Here is a 27179-nt window from a genome sequence, read left to right on the forward strand (position 1 = left end):
AAGTCAAATCAGAAATCAAATACTTGTGTGTAGTAGTGTGAACCACCATAAAAAAATACTCTGATGGAATGGGAAAAATAGAGACCTGCGAAGACATTAAATAAAAACACCTTATCTGCGTGTGCCCACTAGTAGATGGTGCTAAAGCAATAATAAGCATGGTCTCTCACACCTTCACTATGCAGCTCACCTCCAATGATTTAGCAAAAGACACAGTTGTGTTTGGTTATGAGAACAGATTCTTCCTTAACATAAGTGACTGTTGTTCTGGAAAACATATCAGACAGGGTCATACAGAACATATCCACAAAATATGTGGGGGAACCATAGCCCGCATTGCCTGTACACTTTTGGAGTCTGTTGGTGGCACATTGAAAAGCATACAACTGTGAACATTGCATTTATACTCCTCCATCAGCAGCCATATTATGGTGTGTGGGAGGGGTTACTTTATAAACCATTTTCAGATATATGTTGCATAAATGTTATTTTGCTTCTCATGTTTCCTATTCGAATTGAAAGTGTTTTGCAGTAAGAATGGCTATTATTCTGTCTTCATGGTGGGTTCATGGTGTATTTCTTTCAATACAACCCAGTCTCATAAGGTTTTTCATTTGCTGTTTGCTACTTGGTAGACTAACACTGTGTCCTTCAGGCACATTTAAATAATAGGAAGTGTGAACTGGAGAGACTATGGAGGCAGAGGGTCGAGAAGGGGAAGTGAAAACTGGCAGTAGGCAGTATGGCCATTAGAAAGGAATGTGATCCAGTAGTTTCATTTTAATATTGAAAACAGGTGTTAGCAGCTGTCAGTCTTGTGGAGTAGTTGTAAGAGTTGGTAATATGCAGAAGAACCCAACATTTTTAGGAAGCCAAATATAGGTAGGAAAATTAAGAAGAAGAGAATTCTGCTTCTAGGCAGCAGTCATGGGTCTGTAGTTGCAGTAGTCACTAGCATTTTTAAACCATTTGCTGGTATAATAAAGTGGCAGAAAACTTAGGAGCTTTGTGTAAGGATTTTGTTAAAGAGGATCAGGTAGTGACAGTGGGAGGGTCTGAGAACAGTCTTGGCAGGGACTGGGCTTATGACACAGGCTAGGCTCTTTCATATTGAGTAGCCAGGCAGGTGCAGGAACAGGTGGGTGGGAGTGGACAGATGGCTATGTGTGAGTGGTCAGCAACTGAACTGTAGCATACACGACTCTACTCCAGTGGTCAAATGCACAGAGGCAGAGGTGGCCAAGCAACCTGCATGTACAAGGGGGGACCCAAAAGTAACTGGAATCGTAATGCTGCACATCGTGTACTTGTAGTAGTAGGTTGTGCCGCCAGAGGGTTGTAGTAGGAGCTCTGCTGAGTCATTCTGCCACACGGCGTCACCTGGCAGTGAGAAGTGTGGTTTCTTTGGCAGTTCTTTGAGTGTGCATACAGTGCAGACGTGACACGAGGAAATGGCTAGTTCTTACGAACAACGTGGAGCAGTGATGTTTTTTTCCTTGCTTGGCAAGAACGGAGCAGAAACTTTTGCGATGATTCAGACAGCCTACAAAGACCATGCTCTTAGTAAAATGCAAGTGTACGAATGGTTTTCTCAATTTAAAAAGGGAGAAATGGTGGTTGAAGATCAGTCCCGTTCCAGTCGACCTTCAACTGCTTGAAGCAAAGACAACATCTTCAAAATCCGTGATCTCATCAATGAAGATCAACACAGGACAATCGACCAACTCGAGAACTTGTCTGGGTTGTCCTGGAGCTCAATTCAGTGCATCTTGACCATCAATTTGGGGATGCGAAGAGTGGCAGCAAAATTCGTGCCGAAACTTCTTACCGGAGGTCAAAGGGATCGTCACGTTCAAGCCTGTCTCGAAATGAAGGACACGTTCAAAAATGATTCACATTTTTTCAACAAAATCATTACAGGTGATGAGTCATGGTGCTATGGATACGATCCAGAAAGTAAACAACAGTCATCACAATGGAAGTCACCTGGCCCACCTCGCCATAAAAAGCTCAAGTGAAATCGAATGTGAAAACGTTTTTTTTTTTTTTTTTTTTTTTTTTTTTTTGACGTCAAAGGGATTGTACACTCCAAATTTGTCCCTGTAAACCAGACAGTACACCAACAATTCTATTTGGAGATTATGAAATGGCTTCGCAGAAGTTTGTCATGAGGGATTCTGGTGTGTGGTTCCTGCATCGCGACAACGCTACCGCGCACACAGCTCTCAGCATTCCAGCAGTTTTTGGCCTCAACGAAGATGACTACCTTGATCCATGCACCCTATTTGCCTGATTTAGCACCTTCGGACTTCTTCCTATTCCCGAGGATGAAAAGGGACTTGAGAGGGAAGCGTTTTGCGAATGTGGAAGACGTAAAACGCAATGTCATGAAAGTGCTAGCAGGTATCAAAGAGGACGAATTTAAAAGGTGCTTTGAACACTGGAATGAATGTTTGGACAAGTGTATTAATGCTAATGGAGAGTACTTCGAAGGAGATTAAGGCTGTATTTGAAAACAATGAAGTATATGCTTTCTAGAAAGAAATTCTGGTTATTTTTGGGTCCCCCCTCATATGCAGAATGAGCACTTCCTTCGTTTAGCAGGTTCCAGCAGAATGTATTTAACAGGCCTGTCTGGTGCATAGCTCACATTACCTTGCCTGCCCGTGAGTGTCCTTGTCCCATGGGGTTGCGCTGGAACAGTCTAGTAGAGGCAGTGACCTGGACAGGGTTACTACTCAAAGCTGGACCATTAACGTTTGCTTTGAAGAGTTGTTCTGATGTTATAATCAGTGTTCTCTTGACAGTGCTGTGAGGGACAGGTGTAAGGGTTTCAGAAGGTTTTGCTGGTTCAAAAGCTGTCCAGGAAGAAAGATGGTTTAAGAATTAACTGGGAGAGGTACATGAGTTCACCTGTCTCACATATTCATGCATTCTGCCCACGAGAAGCAGACTGTAAATTCATGCTTTTGTCACATTATCATTTCATCTAAGTAGCATCATAAAGGAGTGGCTGCTACCAAGGAGGCATCAAGGGGTTGTATCAACAATATGCTTGGTTCATACGGCTGCCTCTGACATAGATAACTCATGTTCTACAATGGAGTTTTTTATGCAACTTGGCTATGGTATAGTAGGGTCTCAAAAGTTACTGAGTGGGTTCTGGAGCAGATATCCTATATGCAGACATTTTCCAATTTGTGACATCTGAGTACAGGAATGAAACTGTTAAAGCTACAGTGCCTCAAATTGTTTGATATAATAATAAGTGAAATGGGAAACAGATCTCACATATAATATACCGTTTCATCTCACTTTAATTTCCTGTCAGGAATACCTTAAATGAGAGCTTTGGATATTATTTTGAAAAATATGCAGCAGACTTTTGTGCCAAATATAGCAGAAATATTGATACAGCTGATCTAGTTAACAAAATAGCAGCTTTCAAATTCTAGTTGAAAGAGCTGATGAAGAGCACCAGCTTACTGTTTGAATATTTTGAATCCCCCCTCCCAAAGAGATGGTTGTGCAAATATCATTGAAAAATCTTTGAGAATATTTATGACACTTCTAGTGACTGCAGTACCTTGTCAGTGCAATTTCAACAAATTAAAAATGATAAATACTACATAAGGTCAAGTATAGGTGAAGTAGGCTGACAAATTCGGCTATCTCAGGAACAGAATATATCGCAACAGCTACATTTGACTTCAGTCTCATAATCAATGATTTTGCTTTGCTCAAAGCAGGGAAGTGGAAACTACAGTTATAATAAAAACATAATTCTTGGAAAGGAATACATTCTCAACATTTATTTATAGACCTTTTTTGGTGTTCATTTCATAATCTCCTTTTAAGGCCCTATGACTTCGATTCAAATGCTCTTCCATCCCATAGCCATCTTTGACAGACTTACCATGTTGTCAGAAAATTGGAAAGTTCTTATTTCTTCTTCCTGAACTTTAATTCCCTTTCCAGATTTCTCCTTGGTTTTCTTGCTTGCTCAATGAACAGATTGAACAACACTATCTCACTGCCTTCTCAACTTCTGCTTCCATTTAATTTCCTTTGACTCTTGTAATTGCGGCCTAGTTTCTGTACAAGTTGTTAGCAAGCTTTCAGTCTCTGTATTTTATCCTTGCTATCTTCAATATTTCAAAGATTGTAGTCTAGTCCACATTGTCAAAAGCTTTCTCTAAATGCACAAATGCTATAAAGGTAGGTTTGCCTTTCTTCAACCCATCTCCCAGGAAATGTCAGTATTGCCACTCGCATTTTTACGTTTCTCCTGAACCCAAACTGATTTTCCTCAATGTTAGCCCCTACTAGTTTTCCATACTTTTCTAAATAATTTATGTCAATATTTTTTTACCATGATCACCTTTCAATTTTCCCTTCTTTGTTTAGTGCTGGCTTGCTATCCAAGCTTTTGATTTCATATAGTTGCTCCTCTTTCTTTCAAAGGCCACTCTTAATTTTCCTATAGTTATGTATCTTCTTATGCCCTTGCATTTGTCTTATTCCCATTCCTGCATCTTTTTGCTCTTTCATCAATGTCACTTTTTTTAGATGTCTGTATCCCTTTTCACCTGCTTCATTTGCTGCACTTTTATATTTTCTCCTTTTGTCAATTAAATTCAATATTTCCTATGTTAATCCAAGGACTTCTACTAGATCATGTCTTTTACCTATGTGATCCTCTGCTGCCTTCACTATGTCATCTTTCAAAGATACCCAATTTTCTGTTGTATTCCTTTCCCCTGTTACAGTGCAATGTATCCAAGTCCTATCTCTTTTATTTCCTGCATTTTACAATCTTTTCAGTCTGAGTATGCAATAAATTATGATCAGAGTCCACATCTGTCTCTGGAAACATCTTACAGTTTAAAAACAAGTCTTCAAAATCTCTGTCTTACCAATGTACACTGAAGCACCAAAGAAACTGGTGTACACATGCGTATTCAAATACAGAGGTATGTAAACATGCAGAATACGGTGCTGCATTCAACAACATCTTTATAAGACAACAAGTGGTTGGTGCAGTTTTTAGCTCTGTTACTGGTGCTACAATGGCAGGTTATCAAGATATAAATGAATATGAATGTGGTGTTATAGTTGGCGCATGTGCGATGGGACGCAGCATCTCTGAGGTAGCGATGAAATCGGATTTTTCACCGTATGACCATTTCATGAGTGTACCAGTAAAACATCAAATCTCCGACATCGCTGCAGCCGAGAAAAGATACTGCAAGAAAGGGACCAATGATAACTGAAGAGAATTGTTCAACATAATAGGTGCAACCCTTCTGCAAATTGCTGCAGATATCAGTGCTGGGCCATCAGTAAGTGTCAGTATGCAAACCATTCAATTGAACATCATTGATATGGGTTTTCGGAGCCAAAGGCCTACTTGTGTAGCCTTGATGATTGCTGACACAAAGCTTTACGCTTCGCCTGGGCCCGTCAACACCGACATTGGACTGTTGATGACTGGAAACATGTTGACTCGTTGGGTGAGTCTCATTTCAAATTGTATCGAACGGATGGACGTGTACAGATATGGAGACAGCCCCATAGATCCATGGGCCCTGCATATTAGCAGGGGACTGTTCAGGCTGGTGGAAGCTCTGTAATGGAGTGGGGAGTATGCAGTTGGAGTGATATGGGACCCCTGATACGTCTAGATTCCACTTTGACAGTGACATTTACATAAGCATCCTGCCTGATCACTTGCATCCATTCATGTCCATTGTGCATTCTGATGGACTTGGGCCTTCCAGCAGGACAAAGCAACACCTCACACATCCAGAATTGCTACAGAGTGGCCCCAGGAACACTCTTCTGAGTTTAAACACTTCTGCTGGCCATCAAACTCCCCAAACACGAACATTATTGAGCATATCTGGGATGCTTGCAACATGCTACTCAGAAGAGATCTCCATCACCTCATACTCTTATGGATTTATGAACAGCCCTGCAGGATTCATAGTGTCAGTTCCCTCCAGCACTACTTCAGACATTAGTTGAGTCCATACCACATCGTGTTGCGGCACTCCTTCATGTTCGCAGGGGCCCTACACAATATTAGGCAGATGTACCAGTTTCTTTTGCTCTTCAACATATATTCAGTATAAACATTTCCAGTTTCCCAGGTCTCTTTCATGAATACAATCTTCCTACATGATTCTTAAACCAAGTGTTGGTGTTCATTAAATCATTTCAGCAAGCGGCTTCCTCTTTCATTACTTTACCCCACCCCATGTTCTATTCTCATCCTTTCTCTCCTTTTTTTATAAGTCTGAATTCCAATCACTCATCGCAGTTAAATTTTCATCTCTTTTAACTACTCCTGCAATTGCCCTATTTGATTTTTTTGTTGATAGCCTTCTACTGATCTGACAAAAACTCCTGTTCTTCCTGCTACGGTACTCCACTAATTTCACTGTATCTGACTTCATCCTATCCATTTCCCAATTTAAATTCTCTAACCTACCTACTTGCTTAAGGGATCTAACATTCCATGTGTTGATCTATAGAATGCCAGTTTTGTTTTTCAAATGATATCCTCCTGAGTAGTACCTATCTAAAGATCCGAACGAGGCACTATTTTACCTCTGGAGTATTTTACGTGAGAGTATTCCATCTTCATTTAACTGTACAATGGAGAAACATGCCCTTGGGGAAAAAGTCATGGCTGCAGCCTCCCCGTGCTTTGGCCTTTCGCAGTACCAGCACAACAAGGCCATGTTGGCTACACAACAAGGCCATGTTGGCTAATGTTACAAGCCCTTTTCTGTCAAACATGTAGACCCATGCCGCTAAGCCTACAATTACTTAAAAGGTGTTGCGCCTCTTCAGGAACCATGGGTTAGTCGGGCCTCTTCACAGATACTCCTCCATTGTAGAAGCACCTGTGGTATGGCTTCCAAATTACAAAGATTTCTAATTCTGTGTATAAAAATTGCAGGTAAGTAGTTTTTTTGGTGGTGGGTGTTAGCCTTTGCAGTTCTGCCAAGAGTGCAGGATCACCTCTCCTTGGTACAGCTGTGCGTGTCATGTACCAACCAGCAGCCAGCAGAATAACTGGTCACTGCCAACTTGTGTTCAAAAACTCAGCTCTTGCACCCATGCACCACATGCCTAGCCTGCTAGCCCATGCACCCCCCCCCCCCCCCCCCGCCCCCCGTTTCAGATAAGCCATTAGCTACCCACCGCCAACCTCTCTCAACCTCTCTTCCTGTCTCCTGCAACTCTCTCCCTGTACTCACGCCACCTGACAGAACTTTCACTCAGTCAAAATGGTAAACCCAGTTTTCATCACCTATCACAGTGTTTTGCTAAAAATGCAAAATAAATTGTTGATAGAAGTCCAGTCTTGTCCATTTCATGTTGGTAGCGAGCATTCATAGCACACATCATGCGCGCAGTTTTCTGTACCTCAGTTTTGCAGTTGTGGTCTGTTCACACTCTGAGAGCTGTGTCTGTATTATTGAATGATTTTTTCTAATGAGTTCATCAACATGATTCCAATGAGTCTCATTGGTTGCTGTATGTAGTTGTCTGCTCTGAGCTCTGTAACACACATTTAGAGTAGTACCACTGTTTCCTTCATAATGATAATGGACAACCCAAAATCGCACATTACTGATGTTAATACAATAATCACTGTACACAGCTTTCATTCTTATATGGATTTCAGTTGGAGGCATATTTTCTGTGGTTAGAAACTCAGTTACAGCATGCTGTTTTTCACACACAGATGTAGTTACATCACACACTGCCATGTCACATGTAAACATTTGGAACCCTGTAGCAGCAACTGGTGTCAACAAAGTGGGAATATTGACCAAGTAATATGGATGGCATGTAATACCTCAACTGGTATTGAGAACAGAATAAAAAATTAGGAGATATTACATTTCAGCATGCCCTATGCCCTAGTACACTTGGATAACATATTCTTAAGCAATGTACAAAGTTCTGCAATACTCAGTAGATTTCGTTGTCAGTATGCTTCTGGCAAAAAGGAGATGGGACATGGATAACCTGTAAGAACCAGAGGTTGTAGAGAGTTTCAGAGGGAGCATGAGGGAATGATTGACAAGAAGAGGGGAAAGGAGTACAGTAGAAGAAGAATGGGTAGCCTTCAGAGACAAAATACCGAAGGCAGCAGAGGTTCAAGGAGGTAAAAAGATGAGGGTTAGTAGTAATCCTTGGGTAATACAAGAGATATTGAATTTAACTGATGAAAGGAAAAAATATAAAATTGCAGTAAGTGAAGCAGGGAAAAAGGAATACCAACGTCTCAAAAATGAGATCGACAGGAAGTGCAAAATGGATAAGCAGGAATGGCTAGAGGACAAATGTAAGAATGTAGAAGCATATATCACTAGAGGTAAGATAGATGTCACCTACAGGAAAATTAATGAGACCTTTGCAGAAAAGAGAACCACCTATATGACTATCAAGAACTCGGATGGAAAACTAATCCTACACAAAGAAGAGAAAGCAAAAAGTAGGAAGGAGTATATGCAGGGTCTGTACAAGGGAGATGTACTTGAGGGCAATATTATGGAAATGGAAGATGATTTTGATGAAGAGGAGATGGGAGATATTATGTTTGGAGAATTTGACAGAGCACTGAAAGACCTAAGTTGAAACAAGGCCCCGGGAGTAGACGACATTCCTTTAGAACTACTGATGGCCTTGCAAGAGCCAGCCATGACAAAACTCTTCCAACTCTTCCATCTGGTGAGCAAGATGTATGAGACATGTAAAATACCCTCAGACTTCAAGAAGAACATAATAACTCCAATTCCAAAGAAAGCATGTGCTGACAGGTGTGAGAATTACTGAACTATCAGTTTCATAAGTCGTGATTGCAAAATACTACCACAAATTCTATACAGATGAATGGAAAAGCTGGTAGAAGCCGACCTCGGGGAAGATCAGTTTGGAATCTGCAGAAAAGTAGCAACATGCGAGGCAATATTGCCCCTACAACTTATCTTAGAAGAGAAGTTAAGGAGAGACAAACCTACATTTATAGCATTTGTAAACTTAGAGAAAGCTTTTGACAATATTGACTGAAATACTCTCTTTCAAGTTCTGAAGCTGGCAGGGGTAAAATACAGGGAGCAAAAGGCTATTTACAATTTGTACAGAAACCAAGTGGCAGTTATAAGAGTCGATGGGCACGAAGGGAAGCAGTAGATGAGAAAGGAGTGAGACAGGATGGTATCCCATCCCCATTGTTATTCAGTCTGTATACTGAGTAAGCAGTAAAGGAAACAAAAGAAAAGTTTGGAGTAGGAATTAAAATCCAGGGGGAAGGAATAAAAACTTTGAGGTTTGCCGAAGACACTGTAATTCTGTCAGATACAGCGAAGGAGCAGTTGAAGGGAATGGAAAGTGTCTTGAAAAGAGGGCAGAAGATGAACATCAACAAAAGCAAAATGAGGACAATGGAATATAGTCAGATTAAATCAGGTGATACTGAGGGAATCAGATTAGGAAATGAGACTTAAAGTAGTAGATGAGTTTTGCTGTTTGGGCAGCAAAATAACAGATGATGGTTGAAGTAACGAGGGTATAAAATGTAGACTGGCAATGGCAAGGAAAGTATTACTGGAAAAAATATTTGGTAACATCGTGTATAGATGTGTCAGGATGTCTTTCCAGAAAGTATTTATTTAGAGCGTAGCCATGTATGGAAGTGAAACACGGACAATAAATAGTTTGGACAAGAAGAGAATAGAAGCTTTTGAAATGTGGTGATACAGAAGGATGCAGAAGATTAGATGGATAGATCACATAACTAATGAGGTGGTACTGAATAGAATTGTCGAGAAGAGCAATTTTTGGCATAACCTGACTAGAAGAGAGGATCGGTTGGCAGGACCATTTCTGAGGCATCAAGAGATCATCAATTTAGTATTGGAGGGTGAAAATCATAGAGGGAGAATACACTAAGCAAATTTAGAAGGATGAAGGTTGCAGTAGTTACTCGGAGATGAGGAGGCTTGAACAGGATAGAGTAGCATGGAGAGCTGCATCAGACCAGTCTTTGACTCAAGACCACAACAACAATCTTTGGATAAGGCATTTAGAACAGTATCACATGAGTCCGTGTCCCTATCATTCACCCTAATCACTTTTCCCAGTGTACAGCTGCTAAGCCTTTTCCAAGTTTGCCCTGAAATGACATGCCACTACAGCTCCTGAGGCAGCAGCTTTAAAGAGGGAACCCAAGCTCCACTTCAAAATTTCCAAGGTTTTTCAGGGATATTTTCTAAGTGGTTTCATTTCCAAAGCCTGTGGTTTCCAGTGGCTCATTACAGAGAAACACTGTAATTATGATTTGTTCAGTTTTTACCCCAATTACCATTCTTTCTGTAAAACTACTGTATCAGCAATAAATAAGCTTGACTATGGAATCACCAAACATACGACACAAAACACAGAGTAATGCAACACCCTTAGAGTGACGCAAAATTTCTCTAATGTGGTTGTCATCACTGCAGGAACAGTCAGCATCGCATCACTATGCCACTTTTCCATTGTATTCAGTGAGCCCGTACACAAATGTGTCTATTGAGAAACAGTAGATCTGTTCATGTTGCTCTATATCACTGTTAAAATACAACTAACAATGCCAGAGAAACAATACAGTAGTGAACATTAGCTTGAAAGTGAAAAGTAAAGAGGACATTTTGTTGTCAGAAAAGTAGAGAGGACATTTTGTTATCAACAGGAAATCCTGTGAACAAATGGTAGAAGGTTGTTTTCAAACAAAACTTTCGACATTTGCACTGCTGTGCAGATATTTTCAGTGCAGTACTGATACAAGATGGGAAAATGGCCATCATCTGCCCTCTACTGAAAAAGAATGACCTTCTGGTATGTGACAATTATAGGGGAATAACTCTGCTAGATGTCATCTATAAAGTACTATCTCTATGCCTCGTAAATAGGATACTACCATTTGCTGAAGAAGCTGTAGGAGACTACCAATGTGGGTTCAGACACAACAGATCAAGAGTGGACCACCTATTTACCGTATGTCAAACAACGAAGAAATGCTGGGAATATAATACAGATATGCAAGTGCTCTTCGTTGACTTAAAAAAAGCCTATCACAGTGTACACAGAAGTACTATAATCAGAGTACTAAAGGAATTTCAGTTTCCATCTAAAATAATCCACTTGGTTGCAATTTGCCTAGAACAAACACTCTGTAAAGTGCAGACAAATACCGGTCTATAAGAAGAGTTCAAAGTTCGAACTGGCCTCAGACAGGGAGATGCCCTCTCCCCTATATTATTCAACCTTGTGTTAGAAAAAAATAGACTGGGAATTTATGAAAACTGACCCCATTGGAATACCCATAGACAACATGTCAATGACTCGACTGGCATATGCGGATGATGTACTCCTAATCAGCGGCAGTAGAGAAGAGCTCAGAAGAATGGCAGGCTCATACTGCAAGATTGCCAGTAGGCCGGCCTGCAAGTCAGTGAAAATAACACAGAATACATGGTCCTGAGCAAGTCAGCGAGAGATGGGGACCTGCTCACGGTGGACAGTCTCCAATTCAAAAGGGCAAATACTTTCAAACACCTTGGTAGTCTCTGAAGTGATCAGAACCACTGTGAAATTGAAATAAGTGTAAAAATTGTCGGAGGTAACAGGGCATACTTTAGCCTTCAGGATGTCCTGAAGAAAAGATCCCTGTCAAGAAGTTTTAAGATCAGGCTGTACCACAGTATGATTATGCCAGTGGTTATGTACGGTTGTGAAAGCCTCACCTTTAGGAGAACAGACGAAGAGAAACTACTTGTTTTCAAACGAAATAGCTTCAAAAAAATATATGGTCCTGTGAAAGATTCACAAACAAGGGAATGGAGAATTAAAAAAAAAGAAAAAAAGAACAAGAATTAAAAGAGCTTTACACAAAGCCTGACTTTATAAAAAGAATAATAATAAGAAGAAGGTTGACCTGGGCTGAACATGTGGCAAGGATGAATGAAGGGAGGGTTACCCATGATGTGTTTCTGGGAACTGTAGCTGGAAGGAGGTACCAGGGATGACCACAGACAAGATGGAAGGACAATATTGACAAGGACACCGAGGACATGGGGTGAGTGGTGGCAGGAGGCTCACAACCAGGAACGATGGAGCAGGAGTGTGGAGCAGGCATATGGTCACTAATGCCGAAGCCACAGATAAGTACGTAAGTAAGTAACTTCTGATACAAAGATAAATGAATATAAGAAAGCAAATTAAATGCAATTATTCTGTAACAAGCACTGGAGATTGTATGTCATTTATACCAAAATGCTCAAAAAATGTTCCTGGACAACTTACGAAATTTTGTCAGTGGAGTTTGGTTTCAGCTTGTATAAAGTCACACAGTTACCATGTTTGATGAACCTTTGACACTTTGCTACACCCAAACTGTTTTGCATTTTGAATTAGTACTAACACCAGTGGATAATATCATTATTATTTATGGCTATAAAACTGCTTTTACCACTTGGCATCCAACCTATCTTTGCGATGTACAGTGAGGATGTACAGTGAGGTGACAAAAGGCATGGTATACCTCCTAATATAATGTCGGGCCTCCTTTTGCCCAGCATAGTGCAGCAACTTGACACAACATGGATTCAACAAGTCAGTGGAAGTCCTCTGCAGAAATATTGAGCTATGCTGCGTCTATAACTGTCCATAATTGCGAAAGTGTTGCCACTGCAGGATTTTGTGCATGAACTGACCTCTTAATTATGCCCCATAAATGTTTGACGGAATTCATGTCAGGCAATCTGGGCCAAATCATTCATGTGAATTGTCCAGAATGTTCTTCAAACCAGTCACAAACAATTGTGGCCCAGTGGTATAGTATGTTGTCATGGGAACGTGAAGTCCACAAATGGCTGCCAAACATAACCATTTCCAGTCAATGATTGCTTCAGTTGGACCAGAGGACCCAGACTATGCTGTGTAAACAAAACCTACACCATTATGGAGCCATCAACAGCTTGCACAGAGCCTTGTTGACAACTTGAGTCCATGGCTTCGTGGGGCCTGTGTCACACTCGAATCCTACCATCAGCCCTTACCAACTGAAATTGGAACTCATCTGACCAGGTCACAGTTTTCCAGCCATGTAGGATCCAACTGATAGAATCACAAGCCCAGAAGAGGTGCTGTAGGTGATGTCATGCTGTTAGCAAGGGCCCTCGCATTGGTCATCTTCTGCCATAGCCCATTAACACCAAATTTTCCCACCTTTCCTAACAGATACATTTGTCATATGTCCCAAATTGATTTCTGCAGTTATTTCACACAGTGTTGCTCATCTGTTAGCACTGACAACTCTATGCAGATGGCACTGCTCTTGGCCGTTAAGTGAAGGCCATCGGCCACTGCATTGTCCTTGATGAGAGGTAATGGCTCGAAACTTGGCATTCTCAGAATGCTCTTGACATTGTGGATCTTGGAATATTTAACTCCCTAATAGTTTTGCTAAATGGAGTGTCCATCCATCTAGCTCCAACTACCATTCCATGTTCAAAATCTATTAATTCCCGTCATGTGTGCTCCCTGCCGCCGTTGGATAAGCAGCTGCAGCAGCAAGTCGTATACTCCTAGCTCACTCATTTGTTACATAGTTTAATTCTTAATTTCTTTGCGTGTTTTTGGTACTTGCATTGTTTAATTCATAAATTTCGGGCATATTATAGTATTTGAGAGTTGTAGCATCGCGTTTTAGTACCTGAATAGTGTAAAATCGCGTAGTCTCCTTCCGCCGCCAAGCAGTGTGTCAGCAGTGCACAAGTGGCAGCATTACTGCATTTACTAGGCAATCTTGTATTTTAATAACCATTTAAATTTTGTGTCGATTTGTTTGCGCTCTCTGTAGATTAGTTCAGATGTTCTTTGCACAACAGTTTTTAGCATGGATAGGGACTGCAACTGCTGTATTCGGATGCAGGCTGAGTTGGCATCCCTTCGCTCCCATCTTCAGGCAGTGTTGGCTTCGGTCACACAGCTTGAGGCTGTTGCCAATGGGCATCACTGTGGGGGTCCGGATGGGGGTTTGTCGGGGACGACCAGCTCGTCCCACGCATCCCCCGATGGGACTAAGACTGTGGTTGCCCGAGATACGGCCCACATTGAGGCTGATCCCTCACCTGTGGTAGAGTGGGAGGTCGTCTCAAGGTGTGGCAGGGGGCGAAAGACATTCCGGAGGGCTGAACGGAAGGCCTCTCCAGTTTGTCTGACGAACCGGTTTCAGGCTCTGTCTCAGGCTGATACTGATCTTCGGCCTGACATGGCTGCTTGTCCTGTTCCAGAGGTTGCCCCTCAGTCTGCAAGATCCGGGCGGTCGCAGAGGGTGGGCTTACTGGTAGTTGGGAGCTCCAATGTCAGGTGCGTAATGTGGCCCCTTAGGGATATGGCAGCAAGGGAGGGGAAGAAAACCAAAGTGCACTCCGTGTGCATACCGGGGGGAGTCATTCCAGATGTGGAAAGGGTCCTTCCGGATGCCATGAAGGGTACAGGGTGCACCCATCTGCAGGTGGTTGCTCATGTCGGCATCAATGATGTGTGTCGCTATGGATCGGAGGAAATCCTCTCTGGCTTCTGGCGGCTATCTGATTTGGTGAAGACTGCCAGTCTCGCTAGCAGGATGAAAGCAGAGCTCACCATCTGCAGCATCGTCGACAGGACTGACTGCGGACCTTTGGTACAGAGCCGAGTGGAGGGTCTGAATCAGAGGCTGAGACGGTTCTGCGACCGTGTGGGCTGCAGATTCCTCGACGTGCGCCATAGGGTGGTGGGGTTTCGGGTTCCGCTGGACAGGTCAGGAGTCCACTACACGCAACAAGCGGCTACACGGGTAGCAGGGGTTGTGTGGCGTGGGCTGGGCGGTTTTTTAGGTTAGATGGCCTCGGGCAAGTACAGAAAGGGCAACAGCCTCAACGGGTGCGGGGCAAAGTCAGGACATGCGGGGACCAAGCAGCAATCGGTATTGTAATTGTAAACTGTGGAAGCTGCGTTGGTAAAGTACCGGAACTTCAAGCGCTGATAGAAAGCACCGAAGCTGAAATCGTTATAGGTACAGAAAGCTGGCTGAAGCCAGAGATAAATTCTGCCGAAATTTTTACAAAGGTGCAGACGGTGTTTAGAAAGGATAGATTGCATGCAACCGGTGGTGGAGTGTTCATTGCTGTTAGTAGTAGTTAATCCTGTAGTGAAGTAGAAGTGGATAGTTCCTGTGAATTATTATGGGTGGAGGTTACACTCAACAACCGAGCTAGGTTAATAATTGGCTCCTTTTACCGACTTCCCGACTCAGCAGCATTAGTGGCAGAACAACTGAGAGAAAATTTGGAATACATTTCACATAAATTTTCTCAGCATGTTATAGTCTTAGGTGGAGATTTCAATTTATCAGATATAGACTGGGACACTCAGATGTTCTGGACGGGTGGTAGGGACAGAGCATCGAGTGACATTATACTTAGTGCACTATCCGAAAATTACTTCGAGCAATTAAACAGAGAACCGACTCGTGGAGATAACATCTTGGACCTACTGATAACAAACAGAACCGAACTTTTTGACTCTGTATATGCAGAACAGGGAATCAGTGATCATAAGGCCGTTGCAGCATCCCTGAATATGGAAGTTAATAGGACTATAAAAAAAGGGAGGAAGGTTTATCTGTTTAGCAAGAGTAATAGAAGGCAGATTTCAGACTACCTAACAGATCAAAATGAAAATTTCTGTTCCGACACTGACAATGTTGAGTGTTTATGGAAAAAGTTCAAGGCAATCGTAAAATGCGTTTTAGACAGGTACATGCCGAGTAAAACTGTGAGTGACGGGAAAAACCCACCGTGATACAACAACAAAGTTAGGAAACTACTGCAAAAGCAAAGAGAGCTTCACTCCAAGTTTAAACGCAGCCAAAACCTCTCAGACAAACAGAAGCTAAACGATGTCAAAGTTAGCGTAAGGAGGGCTATGCGTGAAGCGTTCAGTGAATTCGAAAGTAAAATACTAGGTACCGACTTGACAGAAAATTCTAGGAAGTTCTGGTCTTACGTTAAATCAGTAAGTGGCTCGAAACAGCATGTCCAGACACTCCGGGGTGATGAAGGCATTGAAACAGAGGATGACAAGCGTAAAGCTGAAATACTAAACACTTTTTTCCAAAGCTGTTTCACAGAGGAAGACCGCACTACAGTTCCTTCCCTAAATCGTCGCACAAACGAGAAAATGGCTGACATCGAAATAAGTGTCCAAGGAATAGAAAAGCAACTGGAATCACTCAACAGAGGAAAGTCCACTGGACCTGATGGGATACCAATTCGATTCTACACAGAGTACGCGAAAGAACTTGCCGACCTTCTAACAGCCGTGTACCGCAAGTCTCTAGAGGAACGGAAGGTTCCAAATGATTGGAAAAGAGCACAGGTAGTCCCAGTCTTCAAGAAGGGTCGTCGAGCAGATGCCCAAAACTATAGACCTATATCTCTGACGTCAATCTGTTGTAGAATTTTAGAACATTCTTTTTGCTCGAGTATCATGTCGTTTTTGGAAACTCAGAATCTACTACGTAGGAATCAACATGGATTCCAGAAACAGCGATCGTGTGAGACCCAACTCGCTTTATTTGTTCATGAGACCCAGAAAATATTAGATACAGGCTCCCAGGTAGATGCTATTTTTCTTGACTTCCAGAAGGCGTTCGATACAGTTCCACACTGTCGCCTGATAAACAAAGTAAGAGCCTACGGAATATCACACCAGCTGTGTGGCTGGATTGAAGAGTTTTTAGCAAACAGAACACAGCATGTTGTTATCAATGGAGAGACGTCTACAGACGTTAAAGTAACCTCTGGCGTGCCACAGGGGAGTGTTATGGAACCATTGCTTTTCACAATATATATAAATGACCTAGTAGATAGTGTCGGAAGTTCCATGCGGCTTTTTGCGGATGATGCTGTAGTATACAGAGAAGTTGCAGCATTAGAAAATTGTAGCGAAATGCAGGAAGATCTGCAGCGGATAGGCACTTGGTGCAGGGAGTGGCAACTGACCCTTGACATAGACAAACGTAATGTATTGCGAATACATAGAAAGAAGGATCCTTTGTTGTATGATTATATGATAGCGGAACAACCACTGGTAGCAGTTACTTCTGTAAAATATCTGGGAGTATGCGTGCGGAACGATTTGAAGTGGAATGATCATATAAAATTGATTGTTGGTAAGGCGGGTACCAGGTTGAGATTCATTGGGAGAGTCCTTAGAAAATGTAGTCCATCAACAAAGGAGGTGGCTTACAAAACACTCGTTCAACCTATACTTGAGTATTGCTCATCAGTGTGGGATCCGTACCAGATCGGGTTGACGGAGGAGATAGAGAAGATCCAAAGAAGAGCGGCGCGTTTCGTCACAGGGTTATTTGGTAACCGTGATAGCGTTACGAAGATGTTTAACAAACTCAAGTGGCAGACTCTGCAAGAGAGGCGCTCTGTATCACGGTGTAGCTTGCTCGCCAGGTTTCGAGAGGGTGCGTTTCTGGATGAGGTATCGAATATATTGCTTCCCCCTACTTATACCTCCCGAGGAGATCACGAATGTAAAATTAGAGAGATTAGAGCGCGCACAGAGGCTTTCCGGCAGTCGTTCTTCCCGCGAACCATACGCGACTGGAACAGGAAAGGGAGGTAATGACAGTGGCACGTAAAGTGCCCTTCGCCACACACCGTTGGGTGGCTTGCGGAGTATAAATGTAAATGTAGATGTAGATGTAGATGTGGACATAATCACATTGGTAACCTTTACGCATGAATCACCTGAGTACAGATGACAGCTCCACCAATGCATTGCCCTTTTATACCTCATGTACACGATACTACCGCCATCTGTATATGTGCATATTGATAGCCTGTGACTTTTATCATCTTAGTGTATATTCCAATCATTGCAGAATGACTAAGTGATCATCCAGTCCCTTCTCTTCCATTCCCATAAGCAGGAGATGTACTCTTCCAGCAGAATGATGCCCTTGCACATTAACAGGTCTCTCTTCTATTAAGTGTGTCAGGGACAGTACATGGCCCAGTCTGCCTAAATCATAACACCCCTTGAAGTACAGCGTATTAATTTGATAATATATGAATGACGTCTGGTTTCATGCTGAATCTTTACTTCAGTGTGTTTATTTTCCATTTCCTGTTAGTTTATGTAGAGCTATGACTCTTAGTTCAAGTGTGGAACAGGATCTTACCATAAAATTTTCACTTCGGAGTCAGATGAGAACGCAGAGTGATCACAAACAAGAGTGACATGTCAGCAATGACATGAGATATCAGTATTGAATTTGAAGCAATGGGAACAGAATTTATACTCTTTTTCTTTGTCTTCTTTTAATCTTTTCCTGTTTAGGTCTTTGGTGAAAGAAAGCCAGAGAAAGACAATACACTTATGAAATTATGACACTTGTTAGGTCTAAGTATGATATTTAAGTGAAAGTCTACTCACCAGGCTTTATCTATCTATCTATCTGTCTGTCTATCTATCCATCAGAGTCCAAAAGCACTAAAGCACAATATAATCCCAAAACTGCAGTCTAATACTAACGATAGGGAGTATTTCATGCTTTGTGAGTCCAGCAGTTACAAACAAGTCTTCCATGTCATAGAGTTCACTCAGATTACTGCAAACCAATGAGTGTTCTGAGTCCTTTGTTGCCACACATTCAGAAAGTTAATCACTAATAACCCAGTTCTTCAAATTAATTTTTCTTCTTGTCATTCCTGTTCTGAGACTGTTGAGAGTCTTCCGGGTGCTGTATTGGAGATGGCAACCTGATGATAGTTTCTCTTTCGCAGATTTTCTGATTGCTGTTGCAGATTTGCATTTTGTGTGCTCATTGCTTCCCACAATGATATTAGATCTCACAAATTTGACATTTGCAGTGGACACACAGTAGAAAACTAATGTACTGAGGTGAATGTGTGTATGTAAAAATGTTTTCACTTCTATTGTGTCTCAGTAGTCAGGTATTTTGTGAGCACAGCACTGTAATGTCTTCCTGACTGTGATTAGCTGAACAAGTATGTATATGTTGTATGAGCGGTAGTATGTCTTCATATTAATTTCGTTACAAATGAGGATATAATGGTAGGTAGTATGTTTTCTATTGTTCTACAGATACAAATGTTCCCCCACCTCATGTACCAATTAGAAGGATATTCATGTGAAGTAGTCCATGTTACCTGCAATGCTGTGCATTGTAATTTTGCATATTTATTGGAGACTGCTCAATATATATAAATGACTAGTAGAACTTTCCCATGGCTAACATGTCACAACATTTGAACTCAACAATCTCATGTATTACATGTTTCAATTTTTCAAATATATTTTGGTAAGTCACTACTTTTTGTTGTTGAAAAACTGAAGACTATTCATAGCATTTTTAGAAGGATTAACATGTCTTTCATGTACGTGCTGTTACTCATAAATATTACTAAGTACAGAATACGTTGACTTCAGCATCTTAAAATGTCTATTAAAACTATGCACAGAGGATGCACACAACTGCAATTTTTTGTTTATGTTCAAAGATTCTAGATATGAAAAATGTGCTGGTGGTAGTAACTCGTTGGTATGGTGGCGTACATCTGGGACCAGACAGATTTCGACATATTAACAATGCTGCTCGGCAAGTATTGGAGCAAGGTGGATTTGTACAAAAAAGTGATACAAACCAACACAGAAAAAAGAAGAAATGACGTTCTGCTGTTCCAGGAATAATTTGGTACTTATGAATGTAAATAAACAATTTTGTTGAACATTAATCGCCTTTTTCTACTCATATTAACCAGTTGTGAAGCTTCAACAATACTTACATGAATTGTTGGGAATGGAAATGACAGTTTGAGGTTTCTGCAGAGTAGCCGTTAAATATATACTCTCTTCTTCCTACTTTTTACCACGTAACTACACTTTTAATTGTGTGAAAACGTAAACCATTCAGCATTTTGCAACCTGTCTAAGTCAGTGGCTTCCTCTTTTCTTTTTCTCTGCAATACTGCAGATATTGCAACAGTTCAGTTACTGTACTTCATGTAAGTATGAGTAAAATGTAATTGTTTCTTCATTTTCCTACTGTTGTATTTAGCTGCATCCAATATGGTAAGGATGGGTCACAAATATTGTGGTGCCTGTGGTAGCACGTGTACACAGAAAGAGTATCAGCAACTTTTGGTTGTTTATATGAAATACTATTTTTACAATTGTTTAATTATACAATGATATAATTTTTGTATGGTTAAAGTTAAGCAGAATCACCTGAACTTACTGAATTTACAGCTTTCTCATCCATTCAGCGGTCTATGGTACAGATCTGAATAATAAATTATGCAACTTGACTTCTCTGTGACCTGGTACTCCCTTGTGTAAGGATTTCATTTACTTACTAAAGCTAAGTCCGTCAGTGTGTTATTGTCACATTTAGTCCAGAAACAAAATGTAAAAATATACTGCAAATGGAAAATATGACTAAAAATATGGGACAGGTTTTCACGCAAGATATGAAGACTGTTTCATTAAAAATGCTTCTTTCACATAACTACACCTCATTGTCTGCTTCTGTGGCATACTGCAAAATGACTCTGTTGTAATTTCACAGAAATCTTCCATCTTAAGTGATTCTGTAACAACTGAAATATATATGTTTTTCAGATTTTGTGGTTAATTTTATGTACTTTCCTTATTACTTCTTACAATAAAGCTGAAGATCATCAGTCTTAATTTTATGCGTACCAGAAGAGCAATTTGTAGGATAAATGATGATGCCTGATACTACTTCCAATGATGCTATGAAATTCTTACATATAATAATAGATTAATGCCTGTCATTTTCCTTATAATACTATAGTGCTTATACTTTGCCACAGTATCCATATGCGCCACACAACATTACACTGTTCTCTGATATGTATGACATAGTCTGTTCTCAACTAATATCCCTGTCCAACTATCTCGTTGGTTCTTGATTCCCACTATTTATAGCGGCACCTTATGGTGGTAATTAAGAACTTCATGTTTTTCATCAGTTACAAGTAATGGGTAATCTGAATAATAATACTGTCGGAAATCAGTCCAAACTGGAATTTTGAGACTAATAATTTACACAAAATAATTTGTAATCTGAAAAGGCTAGACTGCTGCTCACCATGAAGATGACACAGTGAGTTACAACAAACAGGCTGCTACATATTGAGTCCCCCCCCCCCCCCCACCCCCCCCCCCCCACCCCCCTCGTGCACACAACTGCTATTTCCGGTTGCTTCTGAAGCCTGAAGTGATTAATTCCACTGTTGAAACAAGAAAAGATGATAGTGTACTGAAGGAAAAGGTTGAAATCATGAAGTCAATGAACAATATGTTTCTGGTTCTGAAATATTGCAGGTTAGAACACAGCATTATGGCAGCATGGTGCAGTTTTCAAACATGATTTAATGTTCCAAAAAGATTTAATGTGAAATCCATTATAATTTCCATTTACAAGCTCTTTGTCCAATTCAAATGGACAGGCAGCATGGCTGATGGTCTAGTGGATGGCCTTAGGTGAACTGTAGCTAGTTCTGACAATGTAGCCAAAGTTTCTAGACTTATTCAGCAACAACCAATGAAACCAGTCAAAGGAATTGGAATTTCAGCACACATACAATACTGAGCATTGCAATTTTTGAATAGTTTGTTGCCACATAGCAAGTGTTGGAGAATCGATCAGCCACCAAGTGGTTTGTACAAGACGGGCTCCAACCACATCACACTGAACAGGTGTTTTGCTTTCATGATGAATAATTCAGAATTAGAGTCATTGCATTTGATTACTCCAGATTTACTGGTGCACGCATGGATTGGCCTCCATGTTCACCCAATCTGTCTCCTTGCGACTACTTTTTGTGGGGCATATTGGAAGATCCTGTCTGCTGCAGCTATCCCACCATGCTGGATGAGCTTGAATCATTGATCTGTGTGGCAACTGAATCCATTTCCATTGAGACACTACAAGATGTGCTGGCAAATTTCATTGTTCATTTGCATCATTTCTCTGGTGGAAGTGGTGGACATTTGGAAAAGATTATGATGTAATTGCAAAGACTGCCTGCAGAGGATGAGTTTATTAATCCACGCTGATACAAACTGTACTACAGCACCATATGTAAGGAGCTTTTGTAACTACTACTACAAAATTTATGTATAAAATTTTTACAGCTTTAAGAAAAAATATACTGATTGTTGTATTCTGCTATGAGTCTTTGTTTTCATGTTTTTTAATTTTAAAATTAGTCTTTTATTGGACACCTTGAATTAGAAGTAACAGTTAGAATATAAGGTATGGGTTACAATATTAGGTTGCAGAAATATGGTAATGTCCCAAAATCTGATCTTATTTAACTAATAACTTTAAAAATATAGAATCTTGGGAGAAAATAAATACTTTCTCACAATCAGCAAAAATCGGCCTACAAATCTGACTAGGTCTATTCATAACATTGGCTGTCCTTTTGGCATTTGTAGCTTACTTCATTTCTGAAATTTCTTTAAGATTTTTAGACTTTTGCCTAGTGATGCATTTATGAAATAATTGCTTCGCAAAGTTCAGGATCAAGAACTTTGTTACTGTAATAATAAGACTTTAAAACACCACAAGAAATGAAAAAGTTGACAAACATGTGTACCCATGCTGTGAAATCAAAATTTTGCATTTATAAAAAGAAAACTAGATTGAAGAGTGTTTATAGCAAGTTAAGTTGTTTCAAATGGAGTTTAAATGCAAAAAAAAAAAGTTTCTCAAGGGTTGATTGAGAACAATGGATATATGCATGTTGGTAATTACTAAGAGAGAGATGAACAAACACATGGATCAGGAAAGAATCTAGATTGGAAGTCTCATTTGTGATTAATGAAAATAAAGTGGAGGTGTTTGGAACACACAGCCAAGCAAATGGATGCTAGATGGACTAAGGAAATCTTTGCTGGATTTTAAAAGAAAAGACCAAAGCTGGTGACCTGATTGAATGTGGCCAATTGACATCAGAAATCATGCAGGACCAAAATGGATGCATGCAGTTGAAGTCTGGATTCATGGGGAAGTTTAGAGGGTGCATTTAACCAGAAAGTGGATGTCAGCTGGATGATGATGATGTTGAAAGTAAGGTTTTAACAATACTTAGATATAGTACCCTCATAGGACAGCCATGGGAATACAGTAAATTATATGTGCATTCTCTAAAAACAATAATTATTCTCTATGCTGTATTTTCTGGTGGAAAGGTTCCTGGTGTTAACAGTTTTTTTAATCTCTTAAAGTCACTTGCTGCTAGCAAGATCGCTCACATGAAAGTAAGTGATTATTTTAAATTCCTTCTGATACTAACAAGGAAACACCATCAACTTGACATCATATTTTAAGGAGAAAAAGCAAGCACACATGCAAGATATCAGCCCTAGTAATCAATCCCATATGAAAATTGGGACTATAGTTCTTACAGTAAGCAGTTATGACTTTCTGAAAGCACAGCTTTTAATCATGCATTCACACTGGTTATCATTCACTCGTCCCCCTGCTCCACTTAATGTCCAAGTGTGAGGTACTGTGCAATGGAAGGAATAAGTTTGCAAAATATTATTTTGATGTTGGTAATATGCAGTGTTCATTGTGTCAAAGTATGTGGTTTACAACATGTAGATGGTGCCAGAGATGTCTTTGCTTTGAACATTTTTGTATTGTGATGCATAAACATAGTGTAAATGAATTAAGCAAATGAATCTCATTAAAGAAGTTGCATACCACTATTTAATTATTAACATCATCATTGCACATTATTTTATTTGGATTGTAAAGTTGACGCTGTAAAAGTGAAGTACATTTGCAGGAGATGCACTAATCTTTAACGTGACCGGCATGATTAAATTGTAAACTGAAAATGATGAAATTCATTATATAATAATTCTTCTGTTGCTCTGGTGTATTAATTTTGCTTGCGAGGTGTATATGTAGCTGCAGAATACCAGTGTGAGAATATTGCTGATTTAATGTATATGTGCATGAGGTTGACATGTTACCTGCTCACGTTACTTACTATTTTTTGTGTAGAAAAACGTGTTCTTGAACAAAATTTCAAAACACTTTGGGCAGATGTGTCCACCTTTACTTCTTCCTCTTCCCTCACCTTCAACAGCCCCTGAATAACAGGACTCTGGTTGTTACTCTGTTGTATGGTACTTCATGCTGGGGCATTAGGTACTATTGTGGGGCAGAATGAGTGACAGACAACTGGAGCATGTGAAACTTTAAATAGTGTATCTTCAGAAGGTCATAACTGTGTGCCATCCAAGCTCTGAATCAAAATTTTTGCGTGGGATTGATTGATGGGGCAGATATCGTGCAACTAGGCTTTCTTTTCTCCTTAAAATATTGGGTAAGGTTTTTGACATTGCCTTGTGTGTCACACAATCAAGATAAGAGTCTCTGATGCTCATCCTATTGAAATGCTGGGGAATGTGATTCAAACTATGAGGCCTGTCTAAAAAGTATCTGACCTTTGGCCAGAAAAAATATTTTGAATACCTGATGGGGTCGGGACCCTAATCCCCTTCAAAGTAGGCCCCTTGGGCTTGCACACACTTAGCCCACCGATCCTTCCACTGCTGCAAACACCTCTGGAAGTCTTCTTTCGGAATGGTGTTCAGCTCCGTCATTGTGTTCGGCATTATCTCTTCTCTACTCTCAAAATGGGATCCTTTCAGTGGCATCTTCAATTTTGGAAACAACCAGAAGTCACAAGGAGCCATGTCTGGAGAGTAGGGAGGTTGGCAAACAGCTGTAATTCCATGTTTGGCCAAGAAATTTTTGATCAAGTGAGATGAATGTGCGGGGGCGTTATTATGATGCAGTTGCCAGTTTTTCGCCGTCCACATGTCTGGTCTTTTGTGCCAAACTGTGTCGTGGAGTTGCCAGAACATCTCGATAGTACTCCTTTGTCACTGTTTGTCCTTCCAGTGTGTATTCGTGATGTGCAATTCCACGGACATCAAAGAAGACAGTCAGCATCACCATGATTTTGCTTCGCACCTGCTGCTGCACTTTCTTCGGCCTTGGAGACTTGGGATGCTTCCATTGCAATGACTGTCATTACGTTTCTGGGTTGTACCCGTAAACCCATGACTCATCTCCAGTTATCATGGTGTCAGAAACCCAGGATCAGTGTTGGTGTTGCCAGAAGGTCCTGTGCAACGTCAAAACGAAGGTCTTTTTGTTCTGGCGACAACAACTTGGGCACAAATTTCGCATCCACTTGGTGCATGTTCAAATCATCATGCAAAATTACTCATTCCAACCTCTTGGGCAATCTCCTGCATGGTCAAATGACAATCTGCCATTGCCAAATTTTGCACCTTCTCAACAACAGCTGCACTCCAAGCAGTTTGGAGCCTGCCAGAACACTGATCACTCTCCGCTGATGTGAGGCCATATTTTTGAATCGGTTAAACCACTCCTTAATTTGTGTTACACCCATCACATCCAAACACCTGCTGAATCTTATGAATTGTTTCGCTTTGAGAATCACCAAGCTTTTTACAAAATTTGATGCAGTATCTTTGCTCAACATGTTCAGTCATCTTAAGAGAATCAGTAAACTGACGAACACATTGTGTTGCACCTCACTCAGTGACCAACAGGCAGTGACTGATGCGCTGGAAGGTGGGGACAAAATTTACTCATGCGCATAAAGGTATCTTCCTTTACTGTGTACAATAGTGCCATGCTATCGTCTCTATTTTGTGTGAGAAAATCAAAGGTTGGATACTTTCTAGACACTCCTTACCCTCTCCCTTAAAACCCAAAACCCTCATCCTTTCGTCTTTCCCTCTCCTTCCCTCTTTCCTGATGAAGCAACCATGGGTTGCGAAAGCTTTATATTTGTGTGTGTGTGTGTGTGTGTGTGTGTGTGTGTGTGTGTGTGTGTGTGTGTGTTTTTTTATTGTGCCTATCTACCAGCACTTTCCCGTTTGGTAAGTCACAGCACCTTTTTTTAATATATTTTTCCCATGTGAAATGTTTCTTTCTATTATATATATGGAAGTTTGGTATCATGTAGCAAGTCTGATCATAATCCACATTCTCCTGGGGAGGAGGTGTGGGATCAGATTGGAAATTGTAGTACTGGCAACCTTCTGTCATCATGTTTCTTCCTACTCTTCTTTCCATGCCTTATCTGCCCTTCCTTTTATATGTCCTCAACTGAAGTTGACAGATATATTTGTAATAACTGGAATCGGGAATAAGAAGCAAGTTGTCCTTCATCGGGGTGTCCATATTCCTATTTTGTTGGATGCCTTGATATGCTTGTATCCAGATAAAGTACACCAAATTCCATACCACTGTAGCATAGCCAGCTGCTGCATTATGTTCATAAGATAAATATTGCTTTCCTTCCATATGACAAGAGATTATTGAGTCCTGACAGTACACTCGGAAAGGTAGATACGTGGTGACACAAAAAGAACACAGGTAATTGACTTGCTTAGTATCAGAGGTGGGACGAGAATGGTGGGAGTGGAATGGTAGAGTGGGGGACCTATCATTTTGTAGGTTAGAGTTTTCCAGTTTAAGCAGCAGTGGCACAGTGGACTGTATGTCACCATGTTTTCACTATTGTACATTTCTTCAACAATACTGATTCTGTGATTGCAGTTCAACGGCTTTTCCGTACACACTTCAAAGTTCCGTGAAATGGTTTGATGCCTGATCGCAACACGGTATTGAATTGGGTTGCCTCTTTTCACACAACTGGATCAGTCATGGAGCATATGTTGCCTGGTTGTCCTTCTTCAAAATCCTCACCACTCTATTAGGTGGTGTGCTCCACCTCTGGGCTTGTCTTGTCGCTCGCTGCATCGCATCCTGAAGGATAAGTTCATCCTTACAAAATTATGATTGTGTAGAAGATTCACAACCATGATTATGATGACCAGAGACAGTTTCATGAGAGAATGCTTGATGTTCTTGCTGCTGATGGTATTGCATTGATGATGAGTGCACTTTCACTTAGACGGTTATGTGAACAAACAACACT

General features: G+C 40.8%; 1 protein-coding gene across 1 annotated transcript in view; it reads left to right on the forward strand.

Annotated features, from left to right (window-relative positions):
• LOC126162344 (protein IMPACT-like) overlaps window positions 1-19883 on the forward strand; it is a 56306-nt gene extending 36423 nt beyond the window's left edge. The window contains exon 5 of the mRNA XM_049918787.1: window positions 19650-19883. Within this exon, the coding sequence (XP_049774744.1) occupies window positions 19650-19817 (168 nt within the window). The 3' untranslated portion in view covers window positions 19818-19883. The remainder of the gene's footprint in view (window positions 1-19649) is intronic.
• The last annotated feature ends 7296 nt before the right edge of the window (window positions 19884-27179 follow it).

The sequence above is a fragment of the Schistocerca cancellata genome, chromosome 2, assembly GCF_023864275.1.
Source record: "Schistocerca cancellata isolate TAMUIC-IGC-003103 chromosome 2, iqSchCanc2.1, whole genome shotgun sequence".
In the NCBI taxonomy this organism is placed as follows: domain Eukaryota; kingdom Metazoa; phylum Arthropoda; class Insecta; order Orthoptera; family Acrididae; genus Schistocerca; species Schistocerca cancellata.